At 40.9% G+C, this 11933-nt stretch overlaps 1 protein-coding gene across 2 annotated transcripts in view; it reads left to right on the top strand.

Moving 5' to 3' along the window:
- Window positions 1-1313: 1313 nt before the first annotated feature.
- ASTN1 (astrotactin 1) overlaps window positions 1314-11933 on the top strand; it is a 323018-nt gene continuing 312398 nt past the window's right edge. For both annotated transcript variants that reach the window (XM_024133669.1, XM_028488086.1), the window contains exon 1: window positions 1314-1596. In XM_024133669.1, coding sequence (XP_023989437.1) covers window positions 1314-1596 — 283 coding nt within the window. The remainder of the gene's footprint in view (window positions 1597-11933) is intronic.

Raw genomic sequence — 11933 nt, 5'->3', positions numbered from 1 at the left:
TAGTTTTGGCAAACTTTTGAAATAAGTTATAGGTTATCATGTGAAAGTTCAATTAATCATCAGATACCAGCACATACAAACATCACTTTTCTATCACAGTTTACTGTCGTTATTTTGTTAAGGTATCACTGTCCAGCACTAATGGAAAGAAAATTTATATGGGTTTTTGTTGTTAATGTTGTTGTCGTTATCTACCCTGCTCTACTCTTGATTGGGCTGGGATTGACTTGGCCCATGCCCAAGGATATTCTTTTATTCCTTTTCCATTTGTTAAGGGTGCTTAGAAACTTTGTTTTTCTCAAATTTTCTTCCAGCTCTGTTCTGTTTACTAGATTCTCTAAAACTAAAAGCTCAACATTTCTTTGAGCTAGCTCTACTTTTTCTCTCAATTATAGCATGCCCCAAATTATCTTTATATTGCTTATCATAGGTAACGTTTGTAACAGAAATGAAACTGAAGAGGCAGAGAGAAATTGTAAATAAAAGTTCGGGTCTCCTGCTTAACTGTATGCAGTACACTGGCTTTGTTCTTTGTTATTCATACCATCTATCTATATCTACATACAGAATATTTCCTTTAAATATTTCTGCAAAGTTAGTGCTGAGTAATAATACACACGTGCATTTATACCAGCACACGCTTATCCAATATACAAATCCAATTTTAGTGGGTAAAGAAGACAAGAATGGGACCACCTACATCTACAAAATAACTGGGGGCGTATTTGGATCTAGAGACCCCCATCACCTGCTCTGAGGAAGAACCTTATAAGGGGTGCGCGTGTGTGTGTGTGTGTGTGTGTGTGTGTGTGAGTGTGCGCCCTTCCCAAGGCATCTGGAAGATAATTCGAGAGGGAATATTTTGCATTGCAAAAACGGTAAAAAAAAAAAAAAAGCTGTGCAGGTAGTTTATAGCCAGGATCGTGCTCCTGCTGAGAGATGCAAAGGAGAAGAAAGGCGGCAGCACCTGCAGCCTACTGGGGGCTGACCTGATTCCCTAGAATCTTCAGCTCCCTTCCTCTTTCCTCCGACGTCCTTCCTTCTCCTTTTCTCCACTCCCCACCTCCCCCCACCACCCCCCTTTCCCCTTCCCCAGATAAGCAGCTCCGGGAAACAAAGAGCGCGGGCTCTCCAGGCATCAGCGCTTAAGCCCTGCACCAGGCAAGTGGCATCTCATTCCGGGGACCAGAGCTTTCCCGGCTCCACATCTCCTCCCCAACGTCCCCCGCCTCCCGCGCTCGCTCGCTCGCTCCCTCCCGCTCGCTGCCTCCCCCACCTTCACGGCGCTGGGAGGAAGGCGGCCGGGGCTCAAGATGGCTTTAGCCGGGCTCTGCGCCCTGCTAGCCTGCTGCTGGGGGCCGGCGGCGGTGCTGGCCACGGCCGCGGGCGACGTGGATCCTTCCAAGGAGCTGGAGTGCAAGCTCAAGAGCATCACGGTGTCGGCGCTGCCTTTCCTGCGCGAGAACGACCTGAGTATCATGCACAGCCCCTCGGCCTCCGAGCCCAAGCTCCTCTTCTCGGTACGCAACGACTTCCCGGGAGAAATGGTCGTGGTGGACGACCTGGAGAACACGGAGCTGCCCTACTTCGTGCTGGGTGAGTCCCGGGGGAGGTCGAGGCGCTGGCCCGGCGCCCTCACCCCCCCACTCGGGCTCGCTCTCCACACCCACTCGCCGGCGACCTCCCCTCCCCCACTCCTACCTCCCTGGATCCGCCCCATTCCCAGACCATTCTCCATACCGACTTGCAGACTGGCGCCTCAAAGCTGGGCCTTCCACCTCCCCTCAGCCGGCCTGCCCCAAAGGAACAGGTTGCTGGAGTCTCTCTGAAACCTTTCCCAGCTTTGACCTCCCAGCTTTCATTCAGAAGCACGTTGACAGGGCACTTCTTGGTAGTTCCCAGCTCACCTCCCAGAAGCCCTTTTTCCACTCTCAGGCCACATGCTCAGTTCTTTGCTTCACACTCCCTGGGCCCCCATCCCCACCCACAGCATCCCCTGGGGGAGTTAGAAATAGGTATCCAGTGCCCACCTAGCCAGGTATGTGCAGGCCAGATTGCACTGGCTGAATCTCCAGTATTCACTCACTGAGAGCTCTTTTTCTGTCACCAGGTTGCTGATACTCTCTGGCCTTCTTTCAGAACAGAAGTTTCCTACACCCCTGGTGTCCATCCTGGCAAGTCCTACCTCCATGCTTACATGTAACAGACACCTCCTTACAGACACCTCCACATCTCCAATTCCTTGGATGAACAAATCATCCAACTGTAGTCTGTTAACACTGGCATCTTTGTTCTCCAGCTCCCTTAGATAGATAGGCATTCCTGCACAAAGAATAGCCTCCCTGGCCAAGAAGCTTTTCCTTCCTTTGTTTATTTATTTACATCTCTCTCTTGGTATCCCTATTTTAATTTCCTTAGGCCACAAAACTCCTTCAGATACTGGAACTTCTACATCACTTCTAATCCACCCCTCTTTTTTCACTTCCAAGCTGCAAAGATACTGTAGTCCTGTTCCAGCATCTTGCAAAGTACCACAGGTTCATGTGACTTTGTTGACCAAAATTTCCTTCACTTCTCCACGTGCAGATCCATCTCACCCTGCTGTGCACACCCACCATGCGATCCATTTCTTTAGTGCTGCTATAAATCATTCTTATTTTGCCCAGGAGAGAATTGAAATATAACCACAAGTAAGTTTCTAGATCCAAGAAAAAAAAGTGAAAATGTCCAGGAAGCTGTTTCATCTATTGACTGCCCGACCAACTAAAGTTCACTTTGTAGAGACATGGCTTCCTGATGGCCGTATGTAGGTTAAAACCACAAATGGAATGTTATTTCACATCCTCTTCATGCTCTTTCCTTATGAGACATAAAACATTAAGAAGTGGATGTGTAAACCCCCACTCTCCAGCCCCTATGGAAAAACAATTTCAAAAATTGCCTGGTCCTTTGAAAAGTTGGTTCACAGTTCCTGGAGTACAGCTCAGTAGACCCCATTAAGCCCAACCTACAGCCTTGATGGCATTATTTAGTTTTGCGTTAAAAATGTACTAATAACACAATAAAAACTGGGGACTGGCTGGGAATGCTGACATTGGATACGCTGTTGATTAAAATGTGTAATTGCTGGGTTATTCGGTGGATGTAAATTTTGTGTTGAAGTCATGCTGATGTGCAAGTACAATCTGTTCATTGTCATGTGTAAGAATGAGTATAGGGAATTATATGTTTCTAAAGAGCCTATTTTGGGCTCCACATGCAGTGTTTACTGTGCATGAAGAGGGACATGTGTGGTACATGAAAAAAAGAAGATTGGACTAACAGGTATTCAAAATTCCAGTTCCTTTTTTGCAGAATCCCAAAGCAGGGCCTAAAGCCATGATGTGGCTACTAGGGTCCAATATGCATAGCAAAAGCCCAGATGTTAAAGAATGGCTTTTCTGCACCTCTGTGCAAAGCTGCCCACTGCAGCACCCTGCTGGAGTTACTATGGTAACCTCCTGCAATTTGGCATTTACACACAGGAGCAGACACACTCTCATTTCAGGGCCAGATGCATTTGCTCAATGCATTGATTGTCCCTTGCCCTCCCAGTTAATGGGATATGTTCAGAACCAGAGATGTGCTGGTACCTTCCCTTTTGGCCCAGTATTCCCAGGGAGAGTAGGAGTGAATCTCAGCTTGGGTAGTGGGGCAAAGCTGGGCAGGAAGGGAAAGGAGTCCAAGTTCATGGAAGTCAAGGGTGGTTGCTTTTGAAGTTAACTTTTGTTGTCCTGGATCCTGTCGCTCGTGGCCAACAATAAGGTCTGTAGTGACTTTGATTTAGAGGTTTCCCTACTCTTACCTCTAGAACATGGTTTGCTTAATCCACCCCCTAGAGGAATTTGAATCAATCAGTCCTGGGAATTTACTGAGCATTTACTTGCTTGACACTCTTAGGCGCTTTTAGGACACAGAAGTTAAAAAAAATAAAAGGCTTCTGCCCTCAGAGCTGTGAGTAATAACACCTGATTGTGTGGCAAGGTTGTCAAGGGCTGTAGGAATGTGGAGGAAGGAGATACTTGCATGGCAAGAGCAGACTCCATGGAAGATATGGGCTTGACTAGGGGCCTTGACCAAAATCAGATCCTTTTGTCTCCAGGATCAAGTCCTATACCTCAGTGAGGCAAACAAGTGTCTTCTCCTTCTGACTATAGCCTTCTCCAGCCTCTTATCTCTACAAGCCTGCCATGGCTTTCAGGACTCTTTCAAGACTTTGCACATGCTCTTCCCTCTGCCTAGAATGGGCTTCCCCACTTCTCCACTTGGCAGCCATTCATTCTTCCTTCTATATCCTGCACACATAGGCACCTCTCTATGAAGCCTTCCCTACCCCCACCAAAGTAGTTGGAGTTCATTCATCCCTCTTCGGTGCTCTTTGCATGGATTAAAAAAAATAAACACACACACACAAATGAACAAAATCAAAGATAGGTTAAATTTAGCTTGGCCTAGGAAGGGTAAAACCATCTGAGGTCATGGAAAGGATGAGCCAAGTATGGTGGTAGGAATGAATGTGGGACTAGCATGCATATGGCACAGTTCAGAGATTAGCCTGGTGGTCTGAGAGTACAGAGGACTCTGCCTGGCTCTGTAGGGTGGGACATGGCTCACCACTTAAAAGCCAAGCAGGGGACGGCTGACTTGACAGAGAAAGCACTGAAGCCTGACTTGCAGAGGCTATCTCAGCCTTCAAAATTGTTGTCAATTTTGCTTGTAGGATAACTCTGAGGGGCAGTGGAGGGGGTGGCATTATCTCCTGTTCTCTGAAGTAGGATTTGCAAATTCTGGTGAAAGGGCCATATGTAACTTTCAGATGTGTTTTATTTGGCTACACATAGTTTTGAATTTCAATGTTCTTAGTCAAGTCATGCCACCTCTAGATTGCCATGCTTCCTATGAATATTGATTGTACTATGGCTGAACCTCTTCTTTATGGTTCTTATCTGGTACCTCTTAGCCAGGTAATCTAAACCCCTGTTTTCAGAAGTGTTGTAAAACTTTCTAAAATATGGGAAAATAACTGCAATTCATAACTCAAAATATTTAGATACATAGGCCTTATTACCCTCTCAGGAGAATATAAAATTTTGCTGAACTAGCCAATTAAAATTTCATACCTTAACTAAAATTTTGTGTCTCATCTTTGAAAACAGTAGACTTTCTTGCTTTGGTGGCATATTTGATTTTGAGACAACTGGTTAACCTGAAGTATGGCTTCTGCACTGAAGTGTGGTTTTCTGTGCTGTGAATAGAACATATTTATCAGTCTCATCATTGTTAGAAGGGGATGCTCCTCTGTTTCAGACCCAACTATTGAGCGTGTGTAAAACTTAGTGAAGAAAGCTATTTCTCCTGTGCCTTGGAGTTTAGCTTTAGCTGTCATTGATTGAAGAAGGTACACCTGAAGATAAATCAATCAGCCTGCAGAGATATAGTGAGTTCCCCCATGCAAGGTGCTATTTAAGGTGTCTGGAGCAGGCCAGTGTGGTGGTTAAAAGAACAGGCTTTGAAGACAGATCTGGTGTCAACTCCAGACTTTCCACTTATTCCAACAGTGGAGAAAAGTTAGCATGGAGAGGTTAAGTAACTTACTGAGGGTTACATAGCTGATGATTGATGGATCTTTAACTTGAACTCAGGTTAATATGACATTTAAGTCTTTCTCTTATTTGCTATTTCATAGGCCTTAAAAGTTTTCAAAATCTGTTCTTTTTCATGGTTAAATCAAAGGAGCCCTGGCAATGGTTAGAATAGGGAAAACACACTCAGTTTGTATAAAGGAGTCCTTTTTGGTTTCTATGTAAATACCTTTTGAACATCCTTGTCCATCAAGTGATTTCTCACATACGCCTTAATACAGAAGAGCGTGAACTTCACCAGGAATATTTACCTAAGTAGGTATACTTACCTAAGCAGGTATACTTACCTAAGCAGAATTGGGGAATTCTTATTTCATTCATAGTTTCCAGGTCTGGGTAGCCATGTTTTATGGCATGTTATGGCACCCACAGCCATGATGAACAAAGTAGGGTAATATGAGGATTAAGATAACATGTTCAGTGCTCTTCTGAGAAGGGCCCCACAGAAATGCAAACTGGGAAGCCCAGACAGCAGGTTCTGCTGTGAAATGGAGCCATCCGGAAGGCACTGCGGTTTCAGCTTCTTGACGAAGTCCACTGAAGTTTGTATCAGGTGATCTTATGCGTAGAATTCAGTCAGAGCCCAGTGGCACTGCTTGAATAGCAGTTACTGAGCTTTTTGATGGGCTTCAAATATAATATTAGACATAGTTTTCTACTTACCATTGAGCTTTGCCTAATAGGAAGCATCCTGGTTTTTTTCCCCACATATCCCTCCATCTCCCCATTCAAGAAGAAACTTTAAAATTTGTTTCTTTTCCTTCCTTTTGCTCTTTGCTACAGTGAGCTGCCTAGGTTAACAGCAAACAAATTCATATAGAGTGGCAGCCCCATCCAAGACGTGGGAGGATGATTAGTAGCAACCTTAAGGTAGGGTCTTCAGCACTTATATAACTCATACTAGCAGAATGCACTAATTTATAGTATTGAGAGGGTTGTTATTTACTATTTCTCTACAGAACTGTAGATTTTACATCAAAGGAATTTTAAATCCAAGAGTGATGAATTTTACATTTCAAATGCTCTTCTAGATATACTGATATGGTTTGAATTGAAGTTTTTGAAGAAAAAGTAAAATACAAGCTTAACTTCTTTATATATCTTTGGAGGCAAGATTGAGGTCTTGTTTTATAGAATATATATGTATATACATATATATGTATATATATATATGTATTTTTTTCTTTCTTTGTTTCTTTTTAAGGAATGTAATTAAACCTAAGGTCTAGTAGTTTCTCAGATTAAGGCCAGTTAATGAACAGAACATGGCACCTTTTCAGCAGGGATATGCCAAGACTTTCTTTCTTCACTTTTATACCAAGTTCAAATACGTGCAAACAGATGTATTTTGCTCAAAAAAGCTCTATTTTGAGCAAGTTAATCTCCCAGGATAAGTTTAGGCCTATGGTGATTTTTAACATACCACAATTTGGCATCTATCACCATTTTTATTATAAATATGAAATAGTTAATATTTTATATTTTAATCATATACACTTTAAATACTGAGAGAAAAAAACAGAGTGCCTCTATTGATCTCCTAGTTTCCAAGGAGCAAAATTTGGAAAGCTTAGCTTGTTGCTGATGGCAATCTAAACTGACATGATGACTTCTGTAAAACAATTTGATATTATATAGTAAAGTTGAAAATATACATGCTTTATCAAGAAGCAATTCCACTTCTAAGTATTTATTATATAGGAATTCTTACTCTATACACAAGAATATTTGTAGCAGCATTGCTGGTCGTAGCAAAACCTGGAAGCAACCCAACATGTTAATAGGAGGCTAGAAGTATACAGGTTTTATAGTTACCCAATGGAGTATTATCCAGCCATGAAAATAAATGAGTTGCAGCTATATATACCAACATGGGTAAACCTCACAAATATATCATAGGTGAAAATAAGCAACTAACTTAAAAATACAAATGATACAATTTCATTTATATAAAATTCAAAATAACATATTGTTTAAGGATACTTACAGATGTACAATTTGTATGAAAAGCAAGGAAACAGAAAAACACAAAGGGTGTTACCTCCTGTGAAAATGTAAGATGATGTGAAGGAGGAAGGAAAAAAGAGGGCTTCAAACATTCTGGCAGTTCTTGATTTTTGTTTTTCTTCCTTTTTAAAAAAAGTAAACGTAATTTTTATAACAGTTTTAGATTTAGAGAAAAATTGTGAAGATAGTACAGAGAGTTCCCATATACCCTGTACCCAGTTTCTCCTGTTATTAACATCTTACATTAGTATGATACATTTATTACACATAAAGAACCAATATTGACACGTTACTATTAACTGACATCTATACTTTATTCAGATTTCTTTAGTTTTTACCTAGTATCCTCTTTTACCTTTTTACCTAGTATCCTCTTTCTGTCCAAAGATCCCACTGGGATCCTATGTTACATTTAGTCATCACATCTCCTTAGGCACCTCTTGACTGTGACAGTTTCTCAGACTTGTTTTTGATGACCTTGACAGTTTTGAGGGGTACTTGTCAGGTATTTTGTAGAATGTCCCTCAATTTGGATTCTTTTTTTCTTCATTCTTTTTTTAAAAAAAATATCTTTATTGGAGTATAATTGCTTTACAATGTTGTGTTAGTTACTGCTGTATAACAAAGTGAATCAGCTATACGTATAAATATATCCCCATATCCCCTCCCTCTTGCATCTTCCTCCCACCCTCCCTATCCCACCCCTCTAGGTGGTTGCAAAGCACTGATCTGATCTCCTTGTGCTATGCAGCTGCTTCCCACTAGCTATTTTACATTTGCTAGTGTATATATGTCAATGCTACTCTCTCATTTTCTCCCAGCTTACCCTTACCTCACCCCGTGTCCTCAAGTCCATTCTCTATGTCTGCGTCTTTTTTCCTGTCCTGCCCCTAGGTTCCTCAGAACAATTTTTTAGATTCCATATATATGTGTTAGCATACGGTACTTGTTTTTCTCTTTGTGACTTACTTCACTCTGTATGACAGACTCTAGGTCCATCCACCTCACTACAAATAACTCAGTTTCGTTTCTTTTTATGGCTGAGTAATATTCCATTTGTGTATATGTGCCACATCTTCTTTACCCATTTATCTCACAATGGACACTTAGGTTGCTTCCATGTCCTGGCTATTGTAAATAGAGCTGCAATGAACATTGTGGTACGTGGCTCTTTTTGAGTTATGGTTTTCTCAGGGTATACGCCCAGTAGTGGGATTGCTGGGTCATATGGTAATTCTATTTTTAGTTTTTTAAGGAACCTCCATACGTTCTCCATAGTGGCTGTATCAATTTACATTCCCACCAACAGTGCAAGAGGGTTCCCTTTTCTCCACACCCTCTACAGCATTTATTGTTTGTAGATTTATTGATGATGGCCATTCTGACCGGTGCGAGTTGATGCCTCATTGTAGTTTTGGTTTGCATTTCTCTAATGATTAGTGATGTTGAGCATCCTTTCATGTGTTTGTTGGTAATCTGAATATCTTCTTTGGAGAAATGTCTATTTAGGTCTTCTGACCATTTTTGGATTGGGTTGTTTGTTTTATTGATATTGAGCTGCATGAGCTGCTTGTATATTTTGGAGATTAATCCTTTGTCAGTTGCTTCATTTGCAAATATTTTCTCCCATTCTGAGGGGTGTCATTTTGTCTTGTTTATGGTTTCCTTCGCTGTGCAAAAGCCTTTTAGTTTCATTAGGTCCTATTTGTTTATTTTTGTTTTTATTTCCATTTCTCCAGGAGGTGGGACAAAAAAGATCTTGCTGTGATGTATGTCATAGAGTGTTCTGCCTATGTTTTCCTCTAAGAGTTTTATAGTGTCTGGCCTTACATTTAGGTTTTTAATATATTTTGAGTTTATTTTTGTGTATGGTGTTAGGGAGTGTTCTAATGTCATTCTTTTACATGTAGCTGTCCAGTTTTCCCAGCGCCACTTATTGAAGAGGCTGTCTTTTCTCTGTTGTATTCTCTTGCCTCCTTATCAAGAATAAGCTGACCATATGTGCGTGGGTTTCTCTCTGGGCTTTCTGTCCTGTTCCGTTGATCTATATTTCTGTTTTTGTGCCAGCACCATACTGTCTTGATTACTGTAGCTTTGTAGTATAGTCCGAATTCAGGGAGTCTGATTCCTCCAGCTCCGTTTTTCTTTCTCAAGATTGCTTTGGCTATTCGGGGTCTTTTGTGTTTCTATACAAATTGTTAAATTTTTTGTTCTAGTTCTGTGAAAAATGCTATTGGTAGTTTGATAGGGATTGCATTGAATCTGTAGATTGCTTTGGGTAGTAGAATCATTTTCACAATGTTGATTCTTCCAGTCCAAAAACATGGTATGTCTATCCATCTGTTTGTATCATCTTTAATTTCTTTCATTGGTGTCTTATAGTTTTCTGCATACAGGTCATTTGTCTCCTTAGGTAAATGTATTCCTAGGTATTTTATTCTTTTCCTAGGTATTTTATTCTTTTTGTTGCAGTGGTAAATGGGAGTGTTTCCTTAATTTCTGTTTCAGACAACCTTGTCTTGTTCCTGATCTTAGTGGAAGTGGTTTCAGTTTTTCACCATTGAGAATGATGTTGGCTCTGGGTTTCTCATATATGGCCTTTATTATGTTGAGGTAGTTTCCCTCTTTGCCTACTTTCTGGAGAGTTTTTATCATAAATGGGTGTTGTATTTTGTCAGAAGCTTTTTCTACATCTCCTGAGATTATCATATGGTTTTTCTCCTTCAATTTGTTAATATGGTGTATCACATTGATTGATTTTTGTATAGTGAAGAATCCTTACACTCCTGGGATAAACCCCACTTGGTCATGGTGTATGATCCTTGTAATGTGCTTTTGGATGCTGTTTGCTAGTAGTTTGGTGAGGATTTTTGCATCTATGTTCATCAGTGATATTGCCCTGTAGTTTTCTTTTTTTGTGACATCTTCATCTGGTTTTGCTATCAGGTTGATGGTGGCCTCGTAGAATGAGTTTGGGAGTGTTTCTCCCTCAGCTATATTTTCGAAGAGTTTGAGAAGGATAGGTGTTAGCTCTTCTCTAAATGATGGAGTTCGCCTGTGAAGCCATCTGGTCCTGGGCTTTTGTTGTTGGAAGATTTTTAATCACAGTTTCAATTTCAGTGCTTCTGATTGGTCTGTTTATATTTTCTATTTCTTCCTGGTTCAGTCTCAGAAGGTTGTGCTTTTCTAAGCATTTGTCCATTGCTTCTAGGTTGTCCATTTTATTGGCATATAGTTGCTTGTAGTAATCTCTCATGATCCTTTGTATTTCTGCAGTGTCAGTTACTTCTCCTTTTTCATTTCTAATTTTGTTGATATGAATATTCTCCCTTTTTTTCTTGATGAGTCTGGCTAATAGTTTATCAATTTTGTTTGTCTTCTCAAAGAACCAGCTTTTAGTTTTATTTCCCTTTGCTATTGTTTTCTTCATTTCTTTTTCACTGACCTCTGATCTGATATTTATGCTTTCCTTCTGCTGAGTTTGGGTTTTTTTGTTCTTCTTTCTCTAATTGCTTTAGGTGTAAGCTTAGGTTGTTTATGTGAGATTTTCCTTCTTTCTTGAGGTAGGATTGTATTGCTCTAAACTTCTCTCTTAGAACTGCTTTTGCTGCATCCCATAGGTTTTTTTTTTTCTTTCAGTATAGGGGCCTCTCACTGCTGTGGCCTCTCCCATTGTGGAGCACAGTCTCGGACATGCAGGCTCAGTGGCCATGGCTCACAGGCCTTGCCACTCTGCGGCATGTGGGATCTTCCTCGACCGGGGCACGAACCTGTGTCCCCTGCATCGGCAGGCAGACTCTCAACCACTGCACCACCAGGGAAGCCCCATCCCATAGGTTTTTGGCCAACGTGTTTCATTGCCGTTTGTTTATAGGTATTTTTTGATTTCCTCTTTGAATTCTTCAGTGACCTCTTGGTTATTTAGTAGCATATTGTTTAGCCTCCTTTTGTTTGTATTTTTTATAGTTTTCTTCCTATAATTAATATCTCGTCTCATGGTGTTGTGGTCAGAAAAGGTACTTGATATGATATCAATTTTCTTAAATTTACAAAGGCTTGATTTGTGACCCAAGATATGATGTATCTTGGAGAATGTTGCATGAGCACTTGAGAAGAAAGTGTATTCTGTTGTTTTTGGATGGAATGTCCTGTAAATATTAATTAAGTCCATCTTGTCTAATGTGTCATTTAAAGCTTGTGTTTCATAATTTAATTTTGGTTGATCTGGCCATTGGTGAAAGTGGG

Source organism: Physeter macrocephalus, chromosome 4 (assembly GCF_002837175.3).
Source record: "Physeter macrocephalus isolate SW-GA chromosome 4, ASM283717v5, whole genome shotgun sequence".
Taxonomy (NCBI): domain Eukaryota; kingdom Metazoa; phylum Chordata; class Mammalia; order Artiodactyla; family Physeteridae; genus Physeter; species Physeter macrocephalus.
Note: the sequence above shows the minus strand (reverse complement) of the source record. Positions and strands in the feature narration are given on the sequence as shown.